This window comes from Paroedura picta, chromosome 1, assembly GCF_049243985.1.
Source record: "Paroedura picta isolate Pp20150507F chromosome 1, Ppicta_v3.0, whole genome shotgun sequence".
Lineage (NCBI taxonomy): Eukaryota > Metazoa > Chordata > Lepidosauria > Squamata > Gekkonidae > Paroedura > Paroedura picta.
The window spans coordinates 17515225-17527706 of record NC_135369.1 but is presented as its reverse complement, the minus strand read 5'-3'; the positions used below and the strand labels follow the sequence as shown (position 1 = coordinate 17527706).

The 12482-nt window shown below is 50.0% G+C and overlaps 1 protein-coding gene across 2 annotated transcripts; it reads left to right on the top strand.

Annotated features, from left to right (window-relative positions):
• Positions 1 to 6230: 6230 nt before the first annotated feature.
• NUDT22 (nudix hydrolase 22) lies at positions 6231 to 12482 on the top strand. Of its 2 annotated transcripts, none has more exons than XM_077323923.1 (6): positions 6231 to 6425; positions 8060 to 8571; positions 9558 to 9668; positions 9750 to 9847; positions 11466 to 11559; positions 12121 to 12482. In XM_077323923.1, exons 2-6 carry the CDS (start codon positions 8104 to 8106, stop codon positions 12223 to 12225), a joined length of 876 nt encoding a protein of 291 aa, XP_077180038.1. In that variant the 5' UTR covers positions 6231 to 6425; positions 8060 to 8103; the 3' UTR covers positions 12226 to 12482. The 2 variants fall into 2 exon arrangements, with proteins under 2 accessions (XP_077180038.1, XP_077180030.1); XM_077323915.1 differs by lacking the exon at positions 6231 to 6425 and adding an exon at positions 6509 to 6806.

Sequence of the window (12482 nt, the reverse complement as noted above, 5' to 3'; positions counted from 1 at the left end):
AAGTAGGAGTCAACACAGGTAATACAGCCATCAGAATGAAATAAACCCTTTGTTGAATCGCCATATCTTTTTTAACTGATTGCGTATCTGAAGCTATTTTTTGTCAAGTTAGACCACTGGTCCTTCTATCTTGGTACCGGGGGTGGAGCCTCAGAAGGGTGGGATTTGGGGCATAATGCCAGATAGCTGTGGATGTGGTGAGCTCCCCCTCATTGACAGTCTTCAAGCAGCGGCTGGACAGATACTTATCCTGGATGCTTTAGGCTGGTCCTGCACTGAGCAGGGGGTTGGACTAGATGGCTTACAGCAGTGGTACCCAACCCCCGGTCCGGGGACCAGTACTGGTCCGTGGAGCAGTTGGTATCGGGCCGTGGCTCCTCCTCGTCCTTCTCCTACCAGAACACCTTTGGTGCTCTCCGGCAGCCGCCATGGCTGGGGCTCCCCCTTGGAGTGGCACTGCGCAGCTGCTGCTGGCAGCACCCTCAGTGGCTGCTGGGAAGTCAGGGGCGCCAGTGGGAAAGCAAGTGGAGAAGGGGCTCAGGCAACGACGATGTCCCTCGGCAAAAGACTACCCCCCTTGGGCCTCAGTAAAGTGATCAAGCATTGACCGGTCCCCGGTGATAAAAAGGTTGGGGACCACTGGCCTATAGGGTCCCTTCCTACTCTATGATTCTAGAATCCATTTTTTTTTCTCCAGGGGAAGTGAGCTCTATTATCTGGAGATAGGATTGCCAGCTCTGGGTTGGAAAATACCTGGAGGCTTTGGGGGTGGAATCAGGAGTGGGCGGGATTTGGGGCAGGGAGGGTCTTCCATGAAGTGTAATGCTATGGAATCCACCCTCCAAAGCAGCCATTTTTCTCCAAGGCAACTGATCTCTGTTGCGTGGAGATGAGCTGTAAAACCAGGGGATCCCCAGGTCCCACCTGGAGACTGGCATCTCTAAGTCTGCCCCTGCAGGAGACCTCAACTGGAGATGTCAGAGACTGAGGGCCCTTCCGCACAAGGACCAATGTTGCCAATTGTTTCACAAAGCGGAAACGCTATTTTAAATAGTGGAATCTCGGCGTTCCGCATACCTGCATTTGTAGTGGAATCCAGTAGCGTTTCATTCGTTCCCCACAGGTTTCTGGTCTCGCAGGAATCGCTAGAAAGAAAGCGTTTTTTTCTGTGCTTGTTCCCGTCCCTGGCCGTCAATCAAACGAACAGCCAATGGGCAGTTTTTATCATGCTCTGGAAAAGCCCCTTTCCCAGGTTTAAAATAAAACACACACACACACATTGCAGTGAATATGCCTTCATTCTTCCTAAGGTAGATCTAACAGGCGTGTGAGCTGGTGAGTCATCGTTACCACGCTCCCCCGAGTGAAAAAAAATCCCCCCCCCCCCTCACGGGTGCGATTTTCGGCTGAAAATAAAGGGAACTTGCAAACGGGGCTGTGTTGTGCTTGAGGACTTAGGGGAGTTTTAAAGCAAATTAGTAGAGTTTACTATTTGAAAGCCTTCTGCTACTTTGAACTCCTGCGGAATGGCCCTGAATGTCGGATCTTTCTGTATGCAAAGCAGGTGCTCTGAACTACAACCCCTCCCTTAAATCTACATACTTTTGCATATTCATTTAAAAAAACAGTTCTGAACGGGGGACAGGACATTTTGTCTTAGAGGATGCATGTGTGTCTCAACAAAGACACCGTGTTCCCTCCTGTGTGTGAGATAACAGGGAACGTTTAGCTGATTTCCCAAAGGTGGTCACAGCAAGGGAGATGTTGGATGGTTCCTGACTGGAGCTCTAGCTTGAAAAAAAAAAAGTTAAATGGCTGCTGCCAGAGTTTGGATGGACAAGGGCCTTTAACAACATTTTCCTCCCACTATTATTTCTGCAAGGAGGTACAGGAGGGCCGTTTGAGGCTGGGAAAATGGCACAAGGCAAAAAAAATTGAATCTCCCTTCAAACTAGTTTAAAAGATGGTGGGGATTTCATCATGCAGCACTTAGCAATTCATCTGACTTGTCACTCACTGGCATTTATAAATCTAATCTGGACTCTTCCATTTCAGGCTGCAGGTGAGAAGTCCAGGGTCTGAGTGTTCTTCCTGGGAGGGGGGGGCAGGAATCCCTCCATATAGAAAACTAATTGTCAGGGAGGTTAGTCTCTGAATGGTTAGTAGAGAGATTTCTATGTATGGGGATTCCCTCCCCCCCCCAACCTCCATGAGTAATTAGAGTTGCCAGCTCCAGGTTGGGAGATACCTGGACACAGTGGGGTAGGGTGGGGCCAGTGTGGTTGCCAACCTCCAGGTAGCACCTGCAGATCTTCTGTTTTTACCATTGATCTGTCCAAGATCAGTTCGGCTGGAGAAAATGGCTAATTTGGAGCCATTTATGACATTATACCCTGCTAAGGTCCCCCTGCCCAAGCTCCACCTCTAAAATCTCCAGGTATTGGCAACCGTAAACCTGTCTAGATCACGGGAGGTGATGGTACTGCTTTACTCTACTCACTTGGAGTTCGGCCTCACTTAGAATCCTGTGTTCCGTTTTGGGCACCCCAGTTGAAGAGGGATGTAGACAAACTGGAGCGTGTCCAGAGGAGGGCAACAAAGATGGTGAGGGGTTTGGAGACCAAGACGTATGAAGAAAGGTTGGGAGAGCTTGGTCTGTTTAGCCTAGAGAGGAGACGACTGAGAGGGGATCTGATAACCATCTTCAAGTATTGAAAAGGCTGCCATATAGAGAATGGAGGAGAATTGTTATCTCTTGCCCCGGAGGGACAGACCAGATCCAATGGGATGAAGTTAATTAAAAAGAAATTCCATCTAAACATCCAGAAGTTCCTAACCGTTAGAGCGGTTTGTCAGTGGAACAGACTTCCTCGGGAGGTGGTGGGTTCTCCATCTTGGGAAATTTTTAAGCAGAGGTTGGATAGCCATCTGACAGAGAGGCAGATTCTGTGAAGGTTCAAGGGGGTGGCAGGTTACAGTGGATGAGCAATAGGGTTGTGAGTGCCCTGCATAGTGCAGGGGGTTGGACTAGATGACCCAAGAGGACCCTTCCAACTTTATGATTCTATGAGATACCTGTTTCTCAGTTCACTGGGGGAAAATTTTTAATTGACGAGCAGGGGTTAAATCTACCAAACTAAGCACTGCAGCCCTAGACGAGAAATAATCCTCCTGCTGTCCTAAAGGCCTAGGAACCAGGCAGTCTTCCCTCTTCCGCTGCCAAAACATTAATATTATACTGCTAATTCACATCGTAACTAAGACCAAATGGGAAAGTCTTTGCCTTGTAATAAAATTGAAGAGTCATAATCTTGTAACATGAAACCCAAGGGCTCACTTGTTTTTACATCGGTCTGAGTACGTAACATCCACTACAAGTTCAAAAACGGAATCAGATTTAGTATTGGAAAGCTGTTAGCTTGGAAAATATGGATTGGGGACGGTCGGCAGTGTGATGCCTGTGATCCTATAATAGAGCTGTGATATTTCCCCCTTTTCACACACATGCATATTCCCAGTTTTTTGGGATTCAGGTAACTAGGACTGCTCAGGTCTGATTCAGAATTGCCATCTTTATTAATGGCACAGCTTTTCTGCCCTTCACAGTAAATGGACATGCAGATGTTCAGCAGGTGAAGCTTTGAAATAAAACAGTGGGGATAGTTCACTTGTTCAGTATCTATAAATCAATCTAATATATATTGATTGAAAGCACAGAGGCAATTACATTCCAGGCCCCCGGGAAGCCCGTCTGGCCTTGACCAGGGCCAGGGCCTTTTCGGTCCTGGCCCCAACCTGGTGGAATGAGCTCCCAGAAGAGCTGAGGGAGCTTGCTGCATTAAGCAGGGCCTGTAAAACAGAGCTCTACTGCTGGGTTTATGGTTGAGGCTGTGGCAAGGAAGATCATGGGTCCCTCCAGGAGAGTCTACTTTAGGCCAGACCATATCCATCCGTTGACGCCCCCCTGGCGCACCTGAGGGGATTAATTGTTGTGGGGTGGGAAGATAGTTATCTTCTGCCAGGGCTCCTGTTATATCGTAATGGGTTTATATGATTGTTTTAGGTGGGGTTTTATTCTGTAACCTGCTGCGAGATGGTTTGCCTATAGCGGCTGGTAACAAATATAATAATAATAATAATAATAATAATAATAATAATAATAATAATAATAATAATAATAATAAGCAGTTGGGTTTGATACCCCTCATTTCACTACCTGAAGGTGGATCAAAGTGGCTTACATCGCCTTCCTTTCCTCTCCTCACCACAGAAACCCTGTGAGGTAGGTGGAGCTGAGTGAGCTCTGACAGAACTGCTCCGTTAGAACAGCTCTAATGTGATTGTGACTAGCCAAAGGTCACCCTGCTGGCTGTGTGTGGAGGCACAGGGAATCATAGAAACCACTGCTTCTACACCAAGCTGGACATCAACCCAAGAAAATCTGCACCAAGCAAAAGTCTCTCATCACTTTTTTCGGTGGGGGGGGGAGGTGGACATCTGGTCACCCCAGAAAGGTCCTGGGAGATCTCAAGCAGGCCAGGGGTTGCCAGCTTTCAAACTGTTGCTCTCTTCTGTGCCTCTAACAGCAGCCTGGCCTGCAAAAATGAGCAGGTGGCCATGCTTTTTCCCTCACGCCAAGGAGGACTTAAGCTGCATACTTCTTCCAATTAAACCACCATTAAAGGCACAAGATCAGGCTGGACTGTGCAGCTCAACAGCTGGCAACAACCCACCATATGGACACAAGCCAGGCTCCAACTGGTGGCTGGAAATCACCCACGATTATCACTGATCTCCAGGTAGGGATGCCAGTTCCCAGGTGGGGCAAGAAGAAAGTGGACAATCCCAAAAACACAACAAAGGAAAAAAGAATCTGTCCAATGGCTTCATCAAAACCTAAGAGTCTCTGTTATCTCCTTATTACTGTAATTTCCAGCTCCGCCAAAATGGTCTCTAGATTATTTCTCCGTTTTCAATCCTTTAATCAGTGGCAAAAATTAGTCCTCCACAAAGTGGTGTTAATAAATTCAATATATTCAACTCAATGTGTGCTGTCGTATTGTTAATCTACTTGAAATAGAATTAGGCGAAAAATGCTGTCATGGTGTGGAGAGTCAAGGCTGTAAACCAGGGATAGTCAAACTGCGGCCCTCCAGATGTCCATGGACTACAATTCCCATGAGCCCCTGCCAGCATTCGCTGGCAGGGGCTCATGGGAATTGTAGTCCATGGACATCTGGAGGGCCGCAGTTTGACTATCCCTGCTGTAAACTCTTGGTGGGACTTGGGGATCCCCCAGAATGACAGCTTATCTACAAACTAGATAAGCTGCCACCGCACTGATAAAACTGTTCTGACCGAGCAGTGCTATCAGGGCTCTCCCAGCCTCACCCACCTCACAGGGTGTCTGTAATATCATGGCTCTCTCAGCCTCACCTCCCTCACAGGGTGTCTGTTGTGGGGAGAGGAAGGAAAGACAATTGTAAACCGCTTTGAGACTCCTTTGGGTAGAGAAAAGCGGCATATAAAAAACAACTCTTCTTCTTCAGTAATCTCAGGGCTCTCTCAGCCTCACCTCCCTCACAGGGTGTCTGTTGTGAGGAGAGGAAGGGAAGGCCGTTGTAACCTGCTTTTAAGACTCCTTTGGTAGAGAAAAGCGGCATATAAGAACCAACTCTTCTTTCTCTTCAATATCTTCTTGTAAAAATACAGTCAATCAGCTGGCAATCCCATTAAGTACCAACTCAGGTCCTGATTTGGGGGTGTAGCCCACCCGAGCAAAGGGAAGAGGCTGCGCCAGTGTCCAATAAGGTGTGGTTTGAAGCTCAGTTTTAATTCCTGGAGATCTGAGCCCCACCTGGAAGCTGCCAGCTCTAGCAAACCACGGTTGAAAGGGCACCAGCAGGCCACACCAGCATATACACATATAATAATATAACATATAATAAACCGGCAACCATTTTTATGAGCCAGCTTGGCATAGTAGTTATGAACGCCGGTTTCTATTCTGGCCAGCCAGGTTTGAGTCCCCGCTTCGCCGCAGGCACCCATGAGAGTGACCTTGATGGAGCTGCTCTGACCTAGCGGTTTCTCTCAGCCCCACCTCCCTCGCCGGGCGTCTGTTGTGGGGAAAGGGAAGAAAAGGCCATTGTAAGCTGCTTTGAGATACCTTCAGGTAGAGAAAAGCGGCATATAAGAACCAGCCCCCTAATTCCAGGCCGCGGATACTTTCCCGCGCCACAGCACCATTTTTGCGGCCAACTGGCCAGCTCCCCAGGCCATGTCGACGACAATTAAAGGCGCAGGTCTCGGTAGCCGGCTGGCTCCGGCGAGGCACCGAGCGAGCTGCAACGGGGAATGCGCCTGGCAGGGCGGGCGGCTCCGGCGAAAGCCGACGACTTCCTTCCGGGAGGGGGCAGCAGGAGGTAAGCAGGCCGCCGCCGGCTGGTGCTTTGGCCGCCGCTCCCCGGCCCTTCCCAGAGCGCGCCGGGTCCCCCCCCTGCCTGCCTGCCTGCCTGCCTGCCTGCCCTTTGCTGCTCCTGGATGCGGCCGGTCCGCAGCGGCGCCGCTCAGCCTCCCGTAGCCTCGCCCAGGAACCAGGCTGGTCCCCCCCACCCTCCGCGCCCCGGGCGAAAGCCGCGCGTGAAGCAGCCGCCCGCCCAGCCCTCTGGCGCGGAGGAGGGCCCGGAGACGGACCAGCGGCCTCCTCCCGCTGCAGCTTTGCCCGTGCGCGCGTCGAGGACCGGCGGCGCCTGGAGAGCGCGGTCATTACCGAGGCGCCGCTCGTCTAAGCCAGCCCTTGAGCGGTAGCTGTTCCCCATTGCTGCCCGGAGCCTCCACGTTCAGAGGCAGTGCACCTTGGAGAGAAGCTGGGCGCTGATACTGCGTTGATTAGAGCAGGGGTAGTCAACCTGTGGTCCTCCGGATGTTCATGGACTACAATTCCCATGAGCCCCTGCCAGCAAACACTGGCAAGGGCTCATGGGAATTGTAGTCCATGGACGTCCGGAGGACCACAGGTTGACTACCCCTGGATTAGAGCCTGGGTCTGATGTAGCCAGGGCGTGAAATAGGAAGGCGACTGTAAGCCACTTTGAGCTTCCTTCGCGTAGGGAAAAGTGGCATATAAGAACCAACTCTTCTTCTTCTTCTTGCTGCGGCTTACTATGACTGAGGGCTTGCTTTTAACAGCTTTGCCTTCAGGTAGAAATTCCGCATGCAGTGGCGGGAAGAAGCTGTAATTGCTAAATTTCTGCCTTGCAGAAAGGAGCAGGGTTGCCACTGGCTTTATCCCCTGTGTGTATTTGAACAGCAGCTTCAAACCGGTAGTAATTCAGCTAGTAAGGCCTTTGTTGTCATTGTTCTGTCAATCTCTTTTGAAGGCAGAGGAGCAAGACCACTGAGAAAGGGGTGCAACCTTACCTCGGTGGCTTTGATTCCTGCAAAATTTCTAACAGTTAGCTCTCAATGGTGCAGGGTGGGAACCAGAGAACAAAACAAAGTAGCCTGGCAACTCAGAGCTAACAGGGGTATGCTGCTGGAGAGTTGGCCGTGATTCCCCGTTCCTCCACTTGCAGCCAGCTGGGTGACCTTGGGCTAGTCACAGTCCTGCTAGAGCTGGTCTCCCAGAGCCATTATGTGAGTGATTTCTCAGCCCCACCTGCCTCTCTGTCATGGGGAGAGGAAGGAAAGGTGATTGTAACCCGCTTTGAGACTTCTTCAGGTAGTGAAAAGCGAGGTGTAAACACCAAGCCTTCCTCAATCTTTTCCTTTGTTGGCAAGAATTTAGGGTAATGCCCAATGAGATCGCCGGTGGCCCATTAAATTCATGATCTTCTGTTCCGACTGGCAGTCGCTCTCCAGGGTCTCAGATAGGAAAGGCCCCCCTGACATTTAAAGATATTTTAATAGGTCTTTTAATACTGAGGAGGGGGACTGAATGGTTCGATGGCTCAGCCCCAAAAGCAAATGTCCTGTTGCTAAGCCATGCCTGTCGGAAAATCAGCTTGGAATTACTTTGGCACCGTAAGAGGCAAGCACTGTCATTTTTATCTTTCAGGCACCCTGAGGACAGTCCCCTTAGATGGACAGGGCAGCTAGGGGATGGATCCCGAAATCTCCCTCATGTTCCAATGTGCCTCCCCTTCGAGCATCTCCGAGAGTCAGGTCCGAGCTGAACTTTCCCCTCTGTACGACCGACACCCGTTACCCGGCGACCGGGTCCAGATCGAGACGGCTTGGGCAGCGCAGCGTCAGCGGTGTCATTGGCTCTTTGACGGGGCCAAATTCCGCCTCCACTCCCTCAAGCAAGAGGGAGGCCTCTTAGTCTTCCGTCTCGGCCTCACCTGCTACAAGGACTTTGTGGGCACCAACCTGGCCAACCGCGTGGAGCAGCTGCGTCAGCAAGGGCACGAGGATTTCGGCAACAGTCAGGCCTACCTCGCCGACCCCCTGGGGGTGGGTGCCATGCTGCACACGGCGGATGATCAGTTTGTCTTCTTGCGGCGCAGCCTGTGTGTAGGGGAGGCACCAGGGAAGGTCGACATTCCTGGGGGGCATCCTGAACCTCAGGTTGGTATTATTGTCCCGTGTATTGGCCGAGTTTAAATATGCAAAATTGTCTAGCACTGGGAAGCTTAAAGAACAAAAATAACTACTTATATTAGAAACAACTTTGTATAGAAAGAGAGTCCTATCCAATTGTTGTTCATTCAGTTATTCTGTCTGTTGGTTCTGAAAGCAAGCTGGGAGGAAGTGTGCTCAAAGGAACAGGAAGTCTCCAAATGGTCCAATCAGAATATAGCAGGAGACTTTGAAAAATATCAGGAAGTTCCTGATCTAACTATGCTAAATATACATCTACTCCAATGCCCCCTGGAGGTCGTTCTTCAGATGTTTTTGAATCATGCCCACTGTAGATCTCGTGTATTCTAAGACAGTGGTGGGGGGAGAGAATGGAGCAAATTTCAATCATTGTCCGAAGCGACACAAGGAAAGAAATTAAAAATATTGTGGAGCCTACGGCAGAAAAATAAAAAAGTCCTGCCCTCTTCATATGATCATGAACAGGGGTGGGCAAACTGTGGCCCTCCAGATGACCATGTACTACAATTCCCATGAGCCCCTGCCAGCATTCACATTTGCTGGCAGGGGCTCATGGGAATTGCAGTCCACGGACATCTGGAGGGCCACAGTTTGGCCACCCCTGATCATGAAGCTGCCATATCCTATACCAGACTATTGGTCTGTCAAAGTCAATATTGTCTGTCCAGACTGGCAGGAGCTTTCCACGGTTTCCCATTCCCAGCTATCAACTAGAGATAGTGGGAGAGCCTGGGTGTCTCTGCATGTCAAGCAGATGCTCTTCCACTGAGCCACAGCTGCCTCCCCTCCTCCCTGGTGAACCCGGATCATCTAAGTGGGAATTCTCCTCCATCTACCCATTGAAGCCGTGGGAGTTGTAGCATCAGGCCCAGCCATTTCCACCCTGCTGCCACCCAAAGAGGTCTGCAGAAAATGGAACTGACTCACCCCATCCCGAACTCCCTGTTTTTCAGGTTGTGACTGGACAAACCGCGTCTGAGGGACCCGTCTGCCATCAGGATCTCCCTGGAGAGCTAGTAGTGAAAGAATTGTTTTCCTCCGTGTTACGGGAAATTCAGGACGAGGTGAGGGGCCCGGAGGGTGGGGCTGGCCACTTACTGGGCTTGCCTCCCTGGCTGCTCTCTGACCCAGCCTTTTCTTTCTAGGTTAACCTCCCTCCACCCGCCCTGAGCTGCCCAGTATTACTTGGGATAGCTCGGAATGAGACCAGCGGAGGCCGGGCCAGTGCCGAATTTTATGTCAGGTATTGCGTGATTGTTGTAGCTGCAGGGGTCAATCAGCAAGGCTGATGGGTTTTTGAGAAGTGCCCACAGTTAATTTTGCAGCAGAATTGATGGGGGCGGGGGGGGGGACTCTGTTATCTATTAAGAAGAATGCCTCTTCTGGGAAATTGAGTGCTGTTAAAAGAGTGGGGATGATCTGTTTTTATTATTTAATTTCTATACTGCTTCTCCTCACAGGGGCTCGGGCTGGGTCATAGCGGTAAAACCACAAAACACAGTAAAATGCAATACAACAATAAAAACGCAGTACTAAAAAGAAAGCCCCATCCTTCTTAACTCCTTCTGCTGGCTATCCCAGACTGGAGAAGAAATGTCGGTTTTTATATCCCGTTTTTCATCACCTGAAGGAGTCTCAAAGCCGCTTATAATTAACTCTCCTTCCTCTCCCCACAATAGACATCCTGCAAGGTAGATGAGAGTGAAGAGAGCTCTGACAGAACTGTTCTTTGAGAACAGCTCTATCAAGACTGCGACTAGCCCAAGGTCACCCAGCTGGCTGCTCATATTAGTAGCCGCTGCTCTTAACCACTACACAAGCTGGCTCTTCATGATGACATAATAAATAGGCAGGGAGAGGCAAGGAAGAAGAAATGGAGGGAGGCTCGTATAGCTTCAAACAGCCGTGGTCTCCACCATTTCCCTCTTCTACAGGAGACCTTGCGACAGTATGGATCGGCATTATGTAACAAGAGACATTCCTCCAACTTCTCACCCGGCTCAGGAATGCCTCGTAAAATGGGCATATGCCACAATGGGTGCGTGCATCATGGCAAATTCCTTGACTGTGGTGAGAAACTTAATAATAATCCTGCCCAACTGTACAGGGAGTTGTTTTAAAGGATTACCATGTTAATGAAATGCTCTGAGAGGAAAAACTTCCTAAATAATATTATCCATTTGTCAAACGCCGGACCTCGAGCCACCTGATTGGCTCTGGTTGCTCACATGACTGGAACTGAGCTTGTTTGGGTCACCGGCCAGACATTTTGTAGTTGCAGCTGACTTATGGCAACCCCACAGGGGTTTTCAAAGAGAGACATTCAGAAGTGGTTGCCACTACCGGCCTCTGCACCATGATCCCCGTATGCCTTGGAGTCTCCCATCCAACAACTAGCCAGGACAGGCCCTGCTAAGCGTCCAAGAGCCTGGGCTGTCCAGGTCAGAGCTAGGCCAGCCTAGAAGGAAGTAGAAACCCTGATTTTCTATAAGGGCTTGAGGTTCTTCCTCAAGCCTTGATTGGCTCCCAGAAGTCCTGCGATAGGTTGAAATCTCTTGGGGTTGCTCAGTTCAAAATGGGGCTTGGCAATCTCTTAACAGATCTCTTTCTCTCTTTCTGTCTCTCTCTCTGTCTTTGTCTTTCTCTCTCTCTCTGTCTCTCTGCCGTCTTGAGGCTCCATCTCCAAATTTCCAAACTTGTAGCCAGGCCCTGCCCATCTCTGTTATACAAGGCCTCCTTGACTGGTGTTTTCATGGCTCATCTTTCCTCCTTTCATCAAGCCTCTATAGTTTCAGGTTCTTGCTATTAGCCCTCAGATTGCGTTCATTTCCCCTCATAGGATCTTTCTTTCTTATTTCCAGGTGCAGCCTCAGTTCTGAGGAAGTGCAGCATAACTATGCCATTGGAGGCCCCGAAGCCCAGGAGTCCACTGGCATTATATTTGTCACCAGAGAAGTAAGTGGATTTCCGGAGGCAAAGTCTCTTTGGCTAGTCTGGGTGGACTTAGGCAGAATCACAGGGATTATTAGCAGGGTTTCCCAACCACGGTTCCCACCAAGACCCTGCAATGGTGCCGTGGTGTGGGATTTTCAAAACGGCAGCTGGGGAGAGCCCTTCCGCCCTGTGCCTGCCGTTTCCAGGAACTCTGTGCTGACCTTCACTCCAGTTCAGCAGATCTTCTTAGCTTCATTCAGAGTGTGGTAGAGCTTACTGAACCGCATTTAGTGCATTGAAGTGCATTGGATTGGAGTTGCTGAAAGGTGAGCTATTGCTTCATGCGGTCCAGGTACAAATAAAAGAAAGAGCAGTCAAATTCTAATAGCCCTTTAAAAGGATGGAGACATTCTGCTGGATATCTCTGATGTGTGAAGACAGGGAGGTGGCCGTGAACACCCTAACATCATACTTCAGATGGCTTCCTTTCTGTGGCCCCTGACAACTGCAGCCTCTACTGACAAGGCCTTGGGGTGTTCCTTGAATGTCCCCCTCCTGTATTTCTTTCCTGTCTTTGTACAGAATGTCCTGACAATGGAGCAGAGCGGGGACCTATGGAAAGAGCTGTGCCCTTCGGCTAAAGGGGCCGTAAGACTCTACACAGGAGTGATGGGCCAGCGCCAGTGACGTGACTACCCACCTGAAATGGTAGGAGGAAGCCAGTGACTCAGGGACTGCTCAGGACTTCCTGGCGTTTTTCTGCAACAAAATCGCCAGCTGTTTGTTGGCACAGCTGGAATATTACTTCAGGGTTATAAATAAGCAGGCTTCCCTGCTGCTGCTTTGAAATTGAAAAGGCAAACCTCTTCTTGGTGCCGTGCCTGACCTGCGGCTAACCGTGCCTGTTTGTCACCTACTTCTCAATAAAGGCTTGAAAAAACTTA

Bases quoted from the DNA above. Each gene is read 5' to 3' on its own strand.
- NUDT22 (XM_077323923.1), top strand. From the start codon at position 8,104: ATGGATCCCGAAATCTCCCTCATGTTCCAATGTGCCTCCCCTTCGAGC. The intron at 9,848-11,465 runs GTATTGCGTGAT...TCTTATTTCCAG, and splicing joins AGTGCCGAATTTTATGTCAG to GTGCAGCCTCAGTTCTGAGG. The intron at 11,560-12,120 runs GTAAGTGGATTT...GTCTTTGTACAG, and splicing joins TTATATTTGTCACCAGAGAA to AATGTCCTGACAATGGAGCA.